Source organism: Papio anubis, chromosome 13 (genome assembly GCF_008728515.1).
Source record: "Papio anubis isolate 15944 chromosome 13, Panubis1.0, whole genome shotgun sequence".
Taxonomy (NCBI): domain Eukaryota; kingdom Metazoa; phylum Chordata; class Mammalia; order Primates; family Cercopithecidae; genus Papio; species Papio anubis.
The window spans coordinates 55,779,867-55,795,504 of record NC_044988.1 but is presented as its reverse complement, the minus strand read 5'-3'; the positions used below and the strand labels follow the sequence as shown (position 1 = coordinate 55,795,504).

Here is a 15,638-nt window from a genome sequence, read left to right as displayed (position 1 = left end):
AAACATTTTAACATCTAAAGAGTAGAAAAAGTAAAACTAAAATAAAAGTCCTTTAGGTTCCCCTAAAGCTTCTGTGTCTTAGAGAGAACACTGGCTGACGCTATTTGGTTGTAATACAGTTGTTTGAAATAGGTATTTGCTGTTTAAGGAACAGGGAACTATTTTTGTTGTTTGTTGTTGTTGCTGTTGTTTTCTCCCTGGGGCATTCTGAGTGCCTGGAAGCACTTGATTTGCTTGTGCAGTCCAACCCTTAAATGCCTGGTCATTCTCAGTGTGATCCTGCATCCCAGCCCCTGTCGCCTGACCCGGCAATGAGTCAGCCAGCCCCGTAAGAGGGAGGGCAGGGAGAGACACACGCCCAGCCTGTGCCATTGCCGCTGCCCCCGAGGTGACTTGGTAACTCCTGCAGCTCCCCCAGTAGAGGAGAAATGACTCTCTTTTCTTCAGGCAATGAGACTTCTCCACACCTGCTTAGAATACAGATAAACCGGAACCAGTAAGTCTCTTCTTTGGCTCAGGATCCTTCCTTTTCTCTCCAATTGGGTGGTCTCAGGAGGAAGACAGGCAGCAATAGAGATTGTTTGTGTGCAAGCCATAGTCTGTGTTTCTGTCTAAATATCTCTAGAGGAACAATTAGCTGCTCCGTCCCTAGAACTACATAATGAGTTTTTTTGGTTTTTTGCTTTTTTTTTTTTTTTTTTTTTGAGACGGGGTCTCGCTCTGTTGCCCACGTTGGAGTGCAGTGGCGCCATCTCGGCTCACTGAAAGCTCCACCTTCCGGGCTCATGCCATTCTCCTGCCTCAGCCTCCCAAGTAGCTGGGACTACAGGTGCCCACCACTATGCCCAGCTAATTTTTTTTTTTTTTTGTATTTTTAGTAGAGACGAAGTTTCACTGTGTTAGCCAGGATGGTCTCGATCTCCTGACCTCGTGATCTGCCCGCCTTGGCCTCCCAAGGTGCTGGGATTACAGGTGTGAGCCACTGCGCCCGGCCATAATGAGTTCTTAATTAGAATAATACTCATCGAATCTGAGTTGGATATTAAAAAAAGTAAAGAGAGATGGGGGCTGCTGGATGGAGAGTGAGTGAAGAAGTCAGGGAATGTGAGATTTCTAAGGGATTGAAGAACAAGGATGTCAGGTGTATCCAGAGTAGAGAGCTGCCAGGATGGAAGGATGTGCCAGAAGGTGATTTGTTTGAATGTAAGTTTCCAAAGTGTTCTAGCTATTTATTGCTGCATAGCAAAGTATGCTGGAACTTGGTGACTTAAAGCAACACCCACTTTAACATATCTCATGCTTTTGTGGGTCATGAATTCAGGCAGGGCTCAGCAGGGCAATTCTTCTGAATGATGTAGCTAATCACTTACTGTATTTTATGTACTACGTAAACTTACTACTCAGATTTAAGGAAAATAATACTCAAATTAATTTTTGAGGCACAGTTTTTCGGTTTATATTAATGGACTGTGACAACTAATTTATACCTTGTGGAATTTATCTCCATTTAATGAATTATCTTGAAGACTGGGATGACTCAATCAATTAACATTCTTAGCATTCTTTGAAAATATGTTTTAGGCCATTTTATAAAATTGTGTTATTTATGGATGCAGTGGCTCACGCCTGTGATCCCAGCACTTTGGGAGGCTGAGGCAGGCAGATCACCTGAGGTCAAGAGTTTGAGACTACCGTGGCCAACATGGTAAAACCCCATCTCTATTAAAAATACAAAAATTAGCTGGGCATGTTGGTGGACGCCTGTAATCCTAGCTACTCGGGAAGCTGAGGCACAAGAATTGCTTCAACCCTGGAAGCGGAGGTTGCAGTGAGTTGACATTATACCACTGCACCCCAGCCTGGGTGACAGAGTGAGACTTTGTCTCAAAAAAAAAAATTGTCTTGTTTCTTAGTATGTGTATGTCTTCAACTTCATTCCCTATACTACTTATATGACCTACTCTGCCTCTTGAAAAAAATATGGGTATATGAAAACCTCACCACATCTAATTCTTTTAGACATGAGGAAAAATTATATATATAAATATATAAAGTAAACAAGTTCAACCCAATAAATAAGTCTTAAATAGTACTGGCTGTGAAACTTATTATTTATATAATATAGGTCTTAAAATCTAAAAATGATAGTTTTGGAGAACTTTTCTAAAGAATTATAGTTAAGATAATCCATTACCCGGAACTTGTAGACTTGTCGGGCATTTGGCATCAGAACTTGGTTTTTCCAACTAGTTGTTGTTTTTGTTTGTTTTGCTTTCTGTTTTGTTTTGTTTTGTTTTGTTGGAGACAGAGACTCACTTCTTCACCCAGGCTGGAGTGCAGTGGTGCAATCTCGGCTCGCTGCAACCTCTGCCTCCCATGTTCAAGTGCGTGGGCCACCATGCCTGGCTAACTTTTGTATTTTTAGTAGAGATGAGGTTTCACCATGTTGCCCAGGGTGGTCTTGAACTCCTGACCTCAAATGATCTGCCCACCTAAGGCTCCCAAAGTGCTGGGATTACAGGTGTGAGCCACTGCGTCCAGCCTCTGACTAGTTTTTAAAAGATATTTTTGTTGCATTTATCCAATAAAACACATCATATTGCAATGCTTTGAGAAATAGATCTGTTCTCATTTTATTATTAACAATATTAATGGTTGCAGGGAGCCAAAGGCCCGTGGGACATGACCAACTCAGAATTCCACTGGAGACTATATGATCAAACAGCAAACTGTTTTTACGAATGCAGGATATGGGCAAACTCACGACTGCTCCTGCCCACAGAAGGTTTGCTGGAGGCAATTACTCTCTGGCCGGAGGTTATCTACTGCGACATCTAGAGAATGCAGTCTTACAAGCCTACTCTGGACCGAGCAGCTGACCCCTTCTTCCACCCTCCTTCTCACTATCTCTTTTGCCTAATAAATACAGAGGGCTGTGTAAAGCTCAGGGCCCTTGTCCACTAGAGGCAGGGTGCTTCCAAATATACTCTTTTGTCTTTGTCTTTTATTCCTGCATTTGCCCCACTGTGTTCAGTCCCCTAGGTCCGTGCGCGCGTTACAAGTGGCGCCCTGATTAGCCACAGAATCGAGTGCTCTACAAATGGTTCTTTAAAATCCAGAACTGAGTAATTAACATTCTTTTATGAAAACACATTTATTAACTTTCAAAGAAAATCTTATAATGGTTTATTTTTAAAAAACTAAAAACCATTATAGTACCTGAGATAAAGCAGTCTTCAGACTGAGTCACAAAGCTGTTGGGAACCCCACCCCCACCAGCATTCTGATGCCCCTCTGACAGTGACGTCATAATGTCCTAGTTAGACACAGGACCTGCTGGGCCACAGAAAGGAGGCTCTGGAAAGACGCACTAGGTTACTGGATAAATCACTTCAATTTCCCAATGAATTTCATATTGTTTATTTTTATACCTGGAGTTTTTTCCTTGAAAGGTGGCACTTTGAAGCCTACTATTGAAGGTGAGAGAGTATTTAAAACTTTTATAAAAATAGTAGGTAAGAAGGATGACTCATAATTATGAAAAATTGGTACGTGGCAATTTTCTACAGGATGATATAAACTTTATTGTTGGAGATATGGTATGCTTTAGATTTTAAATCTCTGCCTCTAATCCTTTGTGAAAAAAATGCAGTTAGAAAAAGAAAGCAGTAAAAGAAATCAACATATTTGTGATCTATGGTGTGTAATACTTTTTTTTTTAGCATTGCCTAATGTGATGCCTTTAAATGAAGATGTTAATAAACAGGAAGAAAAGCATGAAGATCATCCTCACAATTATGCTCCTGCTAATGAGAAAAATGGCAATTATTATAAAGATATAAAGCAATGTAAGTCTTTAAAGTGAATAGAAATGTATATGCAAAAGTTGATTATTCTGGTTTGACTTAAGTCGCCTTTTTAAAATTCCATCACTTCCCCCTGCATTTGTTAGGTATTTTATTTCTACTTCTGTAACTTGCCTGTTCATACCCTTGCCCATTTTTCCATTACGTTGAATTTTCATTTCTTTTCAAGGGCTCTTTTTATGTAGAATATATTAATCCTTTTTATGGTAAAAATAATAAATATTTTCTGCCAGGATGTTGCTTATCTGTAAGCCTTATTTTATTTTATTGCATCTTACTCATTTTTTGAAACAAGGTCTTGCTCTGTCACCCAGGCTGGAGTGCAGTGGCACGACCATGGCTCTCTGCAGCCTTGACCTCCCAGGGTTCAAGCAGTCCTCCCGAGTAGCTGGGACTACAGGCACCTGCCATCACACCAGACTAAGTTTTGTATTTTTATGTAGAAACGGTGTTTCATCATATTGCCCAGGCTGGTCTCAAACTCCTGGGTTCAAGCGATCCACCTGCCTCACCCTCCCAAAGTGCTAGGATTATAGGTGCGAGCCACTACACCTGGCCAAGCCTGTTTAAGTATCTTTAATTACTGAGAAGATTTCAAGTTTTATAATATCAATTCTGTTTATTAATTTCTTTTTAATCTCTGCATTTTGCGTCTTGCCTTAACAGGTCTTATCCAGTCCAAAATATTGTTTTCTTGATTTTTAAAAATAGTTTTATGTTTTTAACTTGAGCTTTAAATCCAATTATTTTTGTGTATGGCATAAAGTAGGGATAAAGCATTATATTTTTCAAGGGTGATAGCCAAGTGTCTAACACCAATTCCCTACTAATGTGAAACATTTAATATAATCAAAACTCTAACATGAAATTAGGCCAATTGTTATACTTGTTTTTTTAAACTGTCTGTTCCTAGAAAAATACCAGTGTTTCAACTTTTATACTTTCGTAACTCATGGCATGAGTGTTGGGTTGTGACTTCTTTTTATTTTTCCATAGCTCTGTCTCAGGAATTGCTCAAAAATGATGAAATATTAGTGGCACCATTTTTATGTGTGTTGTCCATAATTTATCTGTTATCTTGTTAGAGAACATTTAGTCTATGTGCAGTTTTTCCCATGTACATTCTTCTCATATACACACTTGGGTGAATTTCTCTGTTCTCACAAAGAGAGAAATGAATACATATGTACATATTAAATACACGCACATACATTCGTGTGTGTATAGAATTTTGTGTCACCTTATGAAATTTTGGAGAAAGGAGACACATGTGCATGTTCAGTCTGTTGTCTTGATCCAATTCACTTTGATCCTTTGGTTGGGGGAATATGTACATCAGTTTTGAATTGCATCCAACTCCACTGATGAGTCTTAAGAGCAGCATTCTTTATGTGTATGTGTAGATTTGAGTATATGTGAGGGAGCTTAATTGTTATCAAACAATACGCTTTTAAGCTGAAGTGTTCATTCCATAGTCTAACAGAAGGTTCAAGGGCACGTAAATGCTTCTTACTTGGTTTTTTGATAACGTCAATACTAACATTGATAACATTGCACATCTACAAATCTACTTCAGCACCTGTTATGTGCTTACATTTTTTTTTCCGACGAATTTCGCCAATAATTGCTTCTTAGAAGGGGTCATTTGATATAAAGATACTAGTTTGACTTTTTTCAATTAGTTTTAGATTTGACCCTTGCCCCACTTTCTTATTTTATAGATGAAAAAGAAGACTGTAATTTTTTTATTTTTTTATTAGTGCATGTGTTTTAAGAAAAACAACTCAGAGGAAGAAAAAGGTAAGGGAAAAAAGTGACTTAGCTAGTTGCTAAAGACTTTTGCTTTTGTTTTTAGATGTGTTAACAACACAAAATCCAAATGGCACTGAGTCTGAAATAACTGTGAGAGCCACAACTGACCTGAATTTTTCTCTAAAAAACTGTAAGTAGTGAAAGGCACCATTGCACATGTAAAAGCCATTAAAGAGATTTCAAAAAAGCAATAGAGACTGCTGGGGAGAAAAAAAAGTCTTCATTCCTAAATAAGACTGACATTTTCCCTCTAAAGTTGATTCTATGACTAGGATCCAGCTTAGCTCTTGGCCATCCTCTCTGCTTTTCTCACACTTCCTCCCACACAAATACGCTTGAGGCTCCACCTCCATTACACTGATCATTTCAGAATCCGGGGAGGTTCTTGCATTTCTAAACCTCATGCATTTGGTTTATGTGGAAAGAAAAATTAAATAATAACTAAATTTAGGATTCTAGGAAAATTTACATCTTTCTTAAACCCACATTTTTATGCCTTTCTGGGTTTTATCTTCAGCTTTAAATGGGGAAGAGAGAATGTTTCTAGCTACGGCAATGTCAATATTGAGAAATGTGAAACTCAGGAATGCCTAATTATTAACAAAGCTACTTGATAATAATGAAATATTTTGAGCAATTTCAAACCCTGGGATTTAAATGAGACAGTGACATTTCAAGGGTGTATATTAACTCAGTAAATCACTCATGGGAATCTTGCTTATGCACAACAAACAATATCTTGAGTTGTCTGGGACAAGACATGGAGAGGCAGCTCTTAAGTGGACCAGGTACCTCAAATTCCCTTAGGATATGAGTTACTGAGTACAGACCGCAGGACCCAAGGAAGAGACTGCAAAACCCTCACTTTTATTTCCACAATTCAGGCTCCCAGAGGATTGTCAGGGAAAGTGGGATGGGAATAAGACATTCCTGCCATTTTAAATGGGGCTGTGATAGAAGGAGACCTGCTGGCATGGTGGGGATGTTCTAGGGGAGCAAGCCCTCAGGAAGATGGAGATCTGAGGATACCTTTGACTAAGGGTTGCTTGCTTAAGTATAGTCCCTAAAACTCTGAAGGCAAGGGGGGTAAACTGAGGCAATCTAGATGCTTTTCTCCAGACGATAAGGGTTGCAAAGCAGAATTTAAGGATGACTTACTAGTTTTTCGAGTGCTGCTTGAATCACTATCAACTCCAGTAACTGATTCCCTCTCCCAACCTTCCTTGTCAGCAAGACACCTGTGATGGGTTTGTGGGCTGGCTCAGTGTGAATTTTTTCTGCCCCTCTGTAGAAGTCCTCCTATAATGGGTGCCCTGCACTCCGTATGGAACTTTATTGACTCCTGTATTAAACAGTTAACTGAAATGGCCATCGACTTGAAGAAAGGGTCCTCCAGTCACAGTTGTTACCAAACACTCCCTTAGTGACATACCTCCAGAGGGACCTATTACAGACTGAGATATATACTAAATTAGACCTGAAAACCCTTGATTTGTAGTCCGAAATCTTTATATCCAAATGTCTGTTTCCAATTTACAAGCACACTTAATATTCAGCCTCCCTTTCTTGCATCGTTACACTGAACAGCAGCCATGCTGCTCTGGACAAAGAAGATCATTTCGCGGCCTGTGCAGGGAACCATCTGGAGCCAATTATCTTCTCCAAGAGATCTTCTTTACCTCTAAAGAAAGCCTGTGGCCACATGTTCCTTTTCCTCTCTTTCACAAATTATAGTCGTGTTAATCCCACCTCAGGCACCCCATGATCACAAAAACTTTATTCTTCAATACCTTCTTCTTTCTCCTTTAATTTATTTCAGGAAAATGTTAATGTCTTTCTCTTCCTTTTTCTTTGTTCTTCTCTCTCCTTTTCTTTGTTCCATTTTTAGCTTAAAAAATATCTAATCTCAGATGTTTAGTCAGTATTTTTACATGCCAATCATTCTTTTTCCCTTTTCCTAGATAAAATTGTCAATGCAACTACATATGAAAAATCTGCCAGTGAAGAAGAAACAACTACTAACGAACCCTCTCATAAAAATATTCCAAGTATTTAAATTACTACACTGTATTCATACCTGGAGCATATCATTATGTGACTTAAAAATTTAAGTTTCACTACTCTGAGCATTACATAAAGTCATAGCATGCTTAAAGAATTTACACTGCTACCTTTTAAAGTCACTAAAATCTTTTAAATGGTGAATGTCTAAGAGTCAGTCTTCAGGTATACCTGACAAGGGATGGGAAATGAGCGTTTGTAGAAATAGAATTTTATTTTAATAAAATTGTGTCACATTTGTGTCTATATTAAATACGTATTCACAAATTAGCATATATTTATAAATATAAGTATATATCGAATGTATTTGAAATATAATTCATTTTGCTAATAATGAAAAATATTCTGCCTGCTTGAGGAATAAACTTATCTCTGGTTAGGATCAATTGTTAGTGTTTCCTAAGATTATTTGAGGTTGGGGGTTGGGAGTGGGAGGCTGCAAAATCAAAATGACCATTTTACTTCCCTCTCAAGAGTACTGTTCCTTATAAAATATTTGTGGAGCCATAACAACCCAGGATGGCTCTCCTCTAAGGTCTTGAATGAGTGGTCTAATTGAAGAGAATGGATACCTTTGTGTCGTTACATGAAACCCTATTTTCTCTAGTTCATGCAATCCAAGTATGTTTCTAATGTAATTATTCTGAGTTTGCATTTTTAACACTACTGAAAAAAATCTTTTTTGATATGTTTAAAAATGAAAACCTGATCATCCTGGCATTCCCCTTCTTAAACGTCCCTAGGAACTTACTACTAAGTCTGGGGTCAAGTTTTAACTCCTTAACCAAGCATTCAATTCCAAAACAATCTGACCACTGTGAAAATGTTCCACTCTCAACTCTGGTTACATTCCCCATCCACACCCTTCACTCCAGACTTACCTGAAGCTCCCAGAGCTTACTGAGCCTGCTTATGAGTGCGCGTTTGCTCACGGCTGGAATGAGCTCGCTCTCACCTTGTTTGCCTGGTGAACAATTGCTAGTTCTCTAAGCTTATATGGGAACATCATCTCCCTTTTGAAGGGTTTCTGGCCTTAACAAGTTGAATTAAGCCCTGTGCATACCACCTGTGCATTTCTACTAAAGCCTTCATTATCCTGCTACATAAACAGCAATGATTCTTGTCTGCATCCAAAATTAAGGTGGGTTCCTTGACTGTAATGTCTGAGACTTGTTTACTTGTGTATAAGTTAGTGCCAACCCCAGGGTCTGACACACTGTAGGAGCTCAAAGTTTAACTGCTAAATGACTAACAAACAAATGACTGTTACTCAAACTAAATTATTTTGTTATCCTGTTGTGTTTTTTTTTGTTGTTGTTGTTGTGTTCTGTTTTGTTTTAACAGGATCAACCCCAAACCTGCCTGCATTTTGGACAATGTTAGCTAAAGGTAAAGTCATACAGCTAGGTAGCTCGGGGAATGTTTTGGTTTTCTAAAATCTTACTTAGAGCTAAGATCAGTCTAAATACCTCTAATACTGAGTTGATAAGTCAACATTTTGTTGTCCCTCATAATAGCAAAATTCAAAACAAACCTAGAAAGGTGATAAAGTGTCACACATTTTCTGATTGCCCACTCTTTACAAAAGTTTTATTCTCTTACAAATGTTAGTTATTCAATTTATTTATGATTAAAATTTTTCAGTAAGATTCTTGCTCAATATCATTCATCTTTGTGTTTGGAGCAGTGCATGCAAAAGCACACAGAGATGCATGTATAAATGCAAAGTATATATCAAAATATATGCATACATAAAAGTGTGTATCATAAATATATAAGCATGCATGTATAGCATGATGTACATAGTATTTCTATGCATGTGTGTATAAATGCATGTGCATATATGGATGTACACATGTATAAAGGTAATGCATGTATCACACAGAAATATATGCATTGTATATGTGAAATATATACCATATTCAGTTGATCATTTTTCCATATTCTGTGTTTGCATTCTGTATCACCTACTCATTAATATTTCTTTGTCACCCCAAAATCAGTAGTTGCAACACCTTCACAGTCATTTATGGACATTGGCAGAGCTTTGAAAATTTTTAATTGTCTGACACACACATTCCCAGCTGAAATAGAACAAGGCAATATTCTGCCTTCTTTATTCAGCTCTCGTTCTGTAAATAAGTGTCATTTTTGCACCCGACTTAGTGCCACATTTTTTGCATTTTTTGTGCTTTTTTTTGATGATTTTGCTATTTAAAATGGCCCCCAAATGTAGTGTTAAATTGCTGGTTAGTGTTCCTAAGTGCAAGAAGGCTGTGATGTTCCTTATGGAGCTAATATGTGTTAGAGAAGCTTCGTTCAGGCAAGTGTTATAGTGCTGTTTTCTATGAGTTCAGTGTTAATGAATCAACAATATATATTAAGTGAAGTATCTTTAAACAGAAACACACATAAAACAAGGTTATTTATTGATCAGTTGATGAAAATGCTGTGACCAGACTTGCAGGAATCTAACCCTGTATTTACCCTGGGAGGAACAGTTCAGTATTTGCTAATCAGTGTTTATAGGACTTTATAGAACATAACTGCCATGAATAATGAGAGCACACTGTACATATTATACACACATACATACACCATCAATAATTTTAGTAAGTGAATGTTGTTTACCATAACACCAATTTATTGTTTTAACAGCTATAAATGGAACAACAGTGGTCATGGATGATAAAGATCAATTATTTCACCCAATTCCAGGTAAGAACAAAATATTTCAATTGACTGGGTGCAGTGGCTAATGCCTATAATCCCAGCACTTTGGGAGGCTGAGGCAGGTGGATCGCTTGAGTCCAGGAGTTGGAGACCAGCCTGGGCAACATGACAAAAACCTTTTCTCTACAAAAAATGCAAAAATTAGCCGGACATGGTGGCATGCCATTGTACTCCAGCCTGGGTGACAGAGTGAGACCCTGTCTCAACAAACAAACCAAAGTACTTCAATTAATATATTGACACATAAATACTCTTACACATCTTAGTGTCTTTATGATGATACTGTTTTTGGTGTATGAAAGGCGGTATCATGGTGACTAACATCTCAGAGAGGACATTTACTGTTTAGGAGAGTTATAGTTCCTAAGCATTCTTTTTTAGTTATACTTTGCAGATGACCATTACCACCTTCCTGTTTTGTAACATTTATCCCTGAAACCAAATGGAGGAGGTGAGTGAATAATATGTAGAATGCAGTCTTTTTTAAAAACAGACTTTATTTTTAGAGCAGTTTTGGGTTTAAAGAAAAATTTGGCAGAAAGTACAGAATTTCCATATTCAACCCTCCTCAGTTTCCCCTACGTCTTGCATGATGTGGTACATTTGTTACAATTTATGAACCAATAGTGATTCATTATTAATTGAAGTCCATAGTTTACATTAGGATTCACTCTTTGTATTATACAGTTCTTTGGGTTTTGACAAATGCAAAATATCACGTGTCTACCATCCCAGTATCATACAAAAGTTTCACTGCCCTAAAATCTCCTCTGCCCCCATCAATTCATCCCTTTGTTCCTCTCTCCCCACGAACCCCTGACAACCACTGATCTTTTTACTATCTCTATAGTTTTGCCTTTTCTAGAATGTCATATAGTTGGAGTCATACAGTATGTAACCTTTACACACTAGCTTCTTTCACTTTGCAATATGCATTTAAGATTCCTCTGTGTTTTCTTGTGGCTTGAGAGCTCATTTATTTTTATCACTGATATTCCATTGTATGAATGTACCCTACTTCATTCATCTACTGAAGGACATCTTGGTTGCTTCCAATTTTCGGCAATTATGAAAAAAGCTGCTGTAAACACTTGTGTGCGGGGTTTTGTGTGGACATATGTTTTCGACTCATTTTGGTAAACACCTATGAATATGATTTATGGATCATATAGTAAGACTATGTTCAGGTGCAGTGGTTTGCCTATAATCCTAGCACTTTGGAAGGGCAGGGTGGGAAGATGAGAGTGGTTATTTTTGTAAGAAACTACCAGACTATCTTCCAAAGTATTTTTGGAATTCTCACCAGCAATGAATGTGAGCCCCTGCTGCTGGATACGGTTTTCATTAATGGCTTAATTGTATTAATAGAAGTAAAATAAACTCCTGATTTGAATGGAAAACTTCATGAAAAAAACACATTAATTTCCCCCAGAAAACCTCTCTCCTACAAATAATTGGTTGAAAACTAGGATGATGACATATCTAAGACCTGTCACCTCATTTGTGCGCTGGATTGATAGTTGTGGCCATTTGCCTTGTGGTACTTCAAGAAAATTGAGTGATTTGACTAGACGCTGTAATCCCAGCACTTTGGGAGGCTGAGGCAGGCGGATCACCTGAAGTCAGGCGTTCGAGACAAGCCTGACCAACATGGTGAAACCCCATTTCTATTAAAAATACAAAAAAATTAGCCAGGCATGGTGGCGGTTGCCTGTAATTCCAGCTACTCAGGAGGCTGAGGCAAGAGAATAGCTTGAACCTGGGAGGCAGAGGTTGCAGTGAGCTAAGATTGCGCCACTGCACTCCAGCCTGGGCGACAGAGCAACACTCCATCTCAGAAAAAGAAAAAAGAAAAAAAAAAGAAAGAAAAAAAGAAAAGAAAATTGAGTGATTCTTCTTTGTTTAGAAAAGTTATAAACAGGAATGACAAATGCTGGCTCATTTTATAAATACTTGGCCATTTCTTCTATTTAATAGAGCTTGATTGATTTTATTGTTTATTGAGCACATACTACATGTTAGGTGTTGTGGGCACATTATTATGTTAGTCCTCACAGCAACTCCATGAAGTTGGTATTATCTTCATTTTACAGTTAAGAAAACTGAGGCTTAGAGAGAAAAGCTGCCCACACTTGTAACTAGCTTTTCTGTAACTTCCAGAGATTATGAGTTCCAAACCCTTCTCTAGTTCTGACCATCACCTAGATAAAGAAGATATACTATGAGCACACATCTTTATTAAAAATCCTTTCAGGAGACAGAAAAGCAATTCAGGAGCACAGCCCATTTTAACATAATTTGTCTGATTATTCCTGAAATAATAGACCTCAAAGCATTAAAAGAGTCATTGACAACTGTATACATTTTCATGGTCTAAGGTCACACATTGACAATTATAATTTTTAAAAATCAGAGAATATAGACATGGAAGCTTGTCATTGCTTATGACCTAAATATCGTTACCTAGAAAATAGTGAAAACCCTTGGAACTTTTGAGTTGGCAGATGCTGGGGGTTAGCTAGGGGAAAGGGGATAAATAACGACATATTGTCATCATTAAATGTTTATTAAGTGAGATATATATTCAGGCAAATATAAAATTTGGCAGTAAAGCTATCATTTCATTAATAGATTTAGTTAAAAAAAAAAAGATTCTTGATATCTCTGGATCCAGACATAATATTATATTTAACTTATTTTAGAAAGTTAAATGAATTGATTCTATTTATTTTTGTAATGTGAAGTACACTAGATTTAGTCTTTTCAGTAATAAAATGGCAAAACTATCTCTTAAGCCTCAGAGAAGAAGCATTCACTATACCCCACCCTTTTAGCTTAAAAGAAAAATCAGTGCATGACCCAACACTAGAGCATGTACCTTTACCTCCTGAAAGATTGGTCCCTTCGGTGTAAGTCAATCGTTTTGGAAAATAATCTCTTCAGACATGGTAGATTAAATCAGATAAAGTCTGCTATACATTTTGACATGTGGTAATCTGGGTTTGAAACCAGATTTTGCCACTTACTATGTGCTATGGGCAAATACAGAAACTTCCCTGGTACTGTAAAACGGAGCTAAGGACAGCTCCTTCAGGATTGCTGTGAAGGTTAAAGAGGAAAGTTAAGAGTGTTTGGCGTTAGAGAGTAGCTTTCTCCTTTGCATTGCCTGCGGGATGGGAGGCCGGCCAGTTAGTACTCTGGATGGTGGAGGGCTTGCTTCTCTGTATTTGCTTTGCAATCTTTACTCCTTCAGGAAAACACACTGATCACCCTATTTTCCACTGTATTTTCTTTCTTTTCAGAGTCTGATGTGAATGCTACACAGGGAGAAAATCAGCCAGATCTGGAGGATCTGAAGATCAAACTAATGCTAGGAATCTCGTTGATGACCCTCCTCCTCTTTGTGGTCCTCCTGGCATTCTGTAGTGCTACACTGTACAAACTGAGGCATCTGACGTAAGTCTACAGACCTCTGCAGTCTTTACAACAAATGCATGACATCGCATTCTCTCCCTCCTCTCTTTAGTAGATTCTTAGGAATATGTGACCTCTGAATTTATCCACATGGCATTCAAATTGATTCCATTTACCGTATTCAGATGGAGCATTGGGCTGTCTTTAAGGGAGTATCCTACTTGAACTTTGTCCCAATAGTCATCCAGAGATAGAAATAACCTTAGTCAATTGGAAAGGATAAAGAGAATCTAGATATGCTCTTTTTTATATAGCCCTGGAACAAATATATTCTGTTCTAAATAGCACATCTCCTTAGCATCTAATGTTTTTTATTCCAGCAAGCCTTGAGACTTTCAAAAAACAGCCAGTCTCTATCACCTTTACACTGTGAGACCTGTCCATTGGCTCTTTCTTATCAAAATATTAAATTCAACTCAAGCCTGATTAAGGGAATTATTTAACATTTTTCAGGCAGTGTAACAGATTACCTTCAAAAATCCTGACAATTGCTTAATGTTCATAATGATCATTAATTCCATTCTTTTCATTGTGGTGTTTTTGATGAATGGTGTATTTCTCTGGCTCATTAAAACTGTGATCCTAGGTATTTATTCCCCTTCATTCAATTTCATTGTACATGTTTCTTATTAAACTTTCATTAAGGCAACTTTTACTATTTTAGTAAATTGGTTTATAAATTCTAGAGATTTGAAACATGCTTCAAAGTGTTAAATATAATCAAATTACAATGAAAGAAAAACTAGGCTGGCCGCGGTGGCTCCCGCCTATAATCCCAGCACTTTGGGAGGCCGAGGCGGGCAGATCATGAGGTGAAGAGATCAAGACCATCCTGGCCAACATGGTGAAACCCCGTCTCTACTAAAAATACAAAAAGTAGCTGGGCATGGTGGCACGTGCCTGTAGTCCCCGCTACTCGGAAGGCTGAGGCAGGAGAATCATGTGAACCTGGGAGGCGGAGGTTGCAGTGAGCCAAGATTGCGCCACTGCACTCCAGCCTGGTGACAGCAAGACTGTGTCTCAAAAAAAAAAAAAAAAAAAAAAGAAAAGAAAGAAAGAAAAGAAAAAGAAAAGGAGAAACTATATATCATTTATATAATGTTACTAAGTAACTAATACACTGGGCAAAATTCGTATATTTTAATTTCTGAATGCTTGTCTAAGCTAAGTACAAATGTACACAATTAAAAACAATTCTTGATATATGTTCTTTTCTTCCTCAGTTATAAAAATTGTGAGAGTCAATACTCTGTCAACCCAGAGCTGGCCACGATGTCTTACTTTCATCCATCAGAAGGTGTATCAGATACATCCTTTTCCAAGAGTGGAGAGAGCAGCACATTATTGGGCACCACTTCTTCAGATATGAGAAGATCAGGCACAAGAACATCAGAATCTAAGATGATGACGGATATTTCCACAGGCTCAGATGATGAGATGCACTGAGTAAGAGGTGGAACCTGGTGAAGAAATCATACTGATGAATAAATAACTTTAATTCTTTTGTCATCAAGAGAACTTTATGTCTTCTGTTAATGTCATGAGTTTGAAGCTCTGCTGAGACATTCTGGTGTCTTAAAAGGAGGACAGACTCAATAAAAATTATCTCTCAGTTATAAAATTTAATGGAAAATGCACAAGAAAATAATTTAAGGTGTGAGAAACTCATCAAGTAAAAGCATTCCTGGAGAG

The 15,638-nt window shown here is 37.8% G+C and overlaps 1 protein-coding gene across 2 annotated transcripts; it reads left to right on the top strand.

The window, feature by feature from the left end:
- Nucleotides 1–292: 292 nt before the first annotated feature.
- On the top strand, nt 293–15,572 carry EQTN (equatorin). Of its 2 annotated transcripts, none has more exons than XM_031654294.1 (8): nt 293–496; nt 3,723–3,848; nt 5,722–5,808; nt 7,640–7,726; nt 9,084–9,128; nt 10,398–10,457; nt 13,775–13,928; nt 15,170–15,459. In XM_031654294.1, exons 2-8 carry the CDS (start codon nt 3,737–3,739, stop codon nt 15,390–15,392), a joined length of 768 nt encoding a protein of 255 aa, XP_031510154.1. In that variant the 5' UTR covers nt 293–496; nt 3,723–3,736; the 3' UTR covers nt 15,393–15,459. The 2 variants fall into 2 exon arrangements, with proteins under 2 accessions (XP_031510154.1, XP_003911674.1); XM_003911625.5 differs by lacking the exon at nt 293–496 and adding an exon at nt 3,291–3,479 and having other exon boundaries at nt 15,170–15,572.
- Nucleotides 15,573–15,638: the final 66 nt, after the last annotated feature.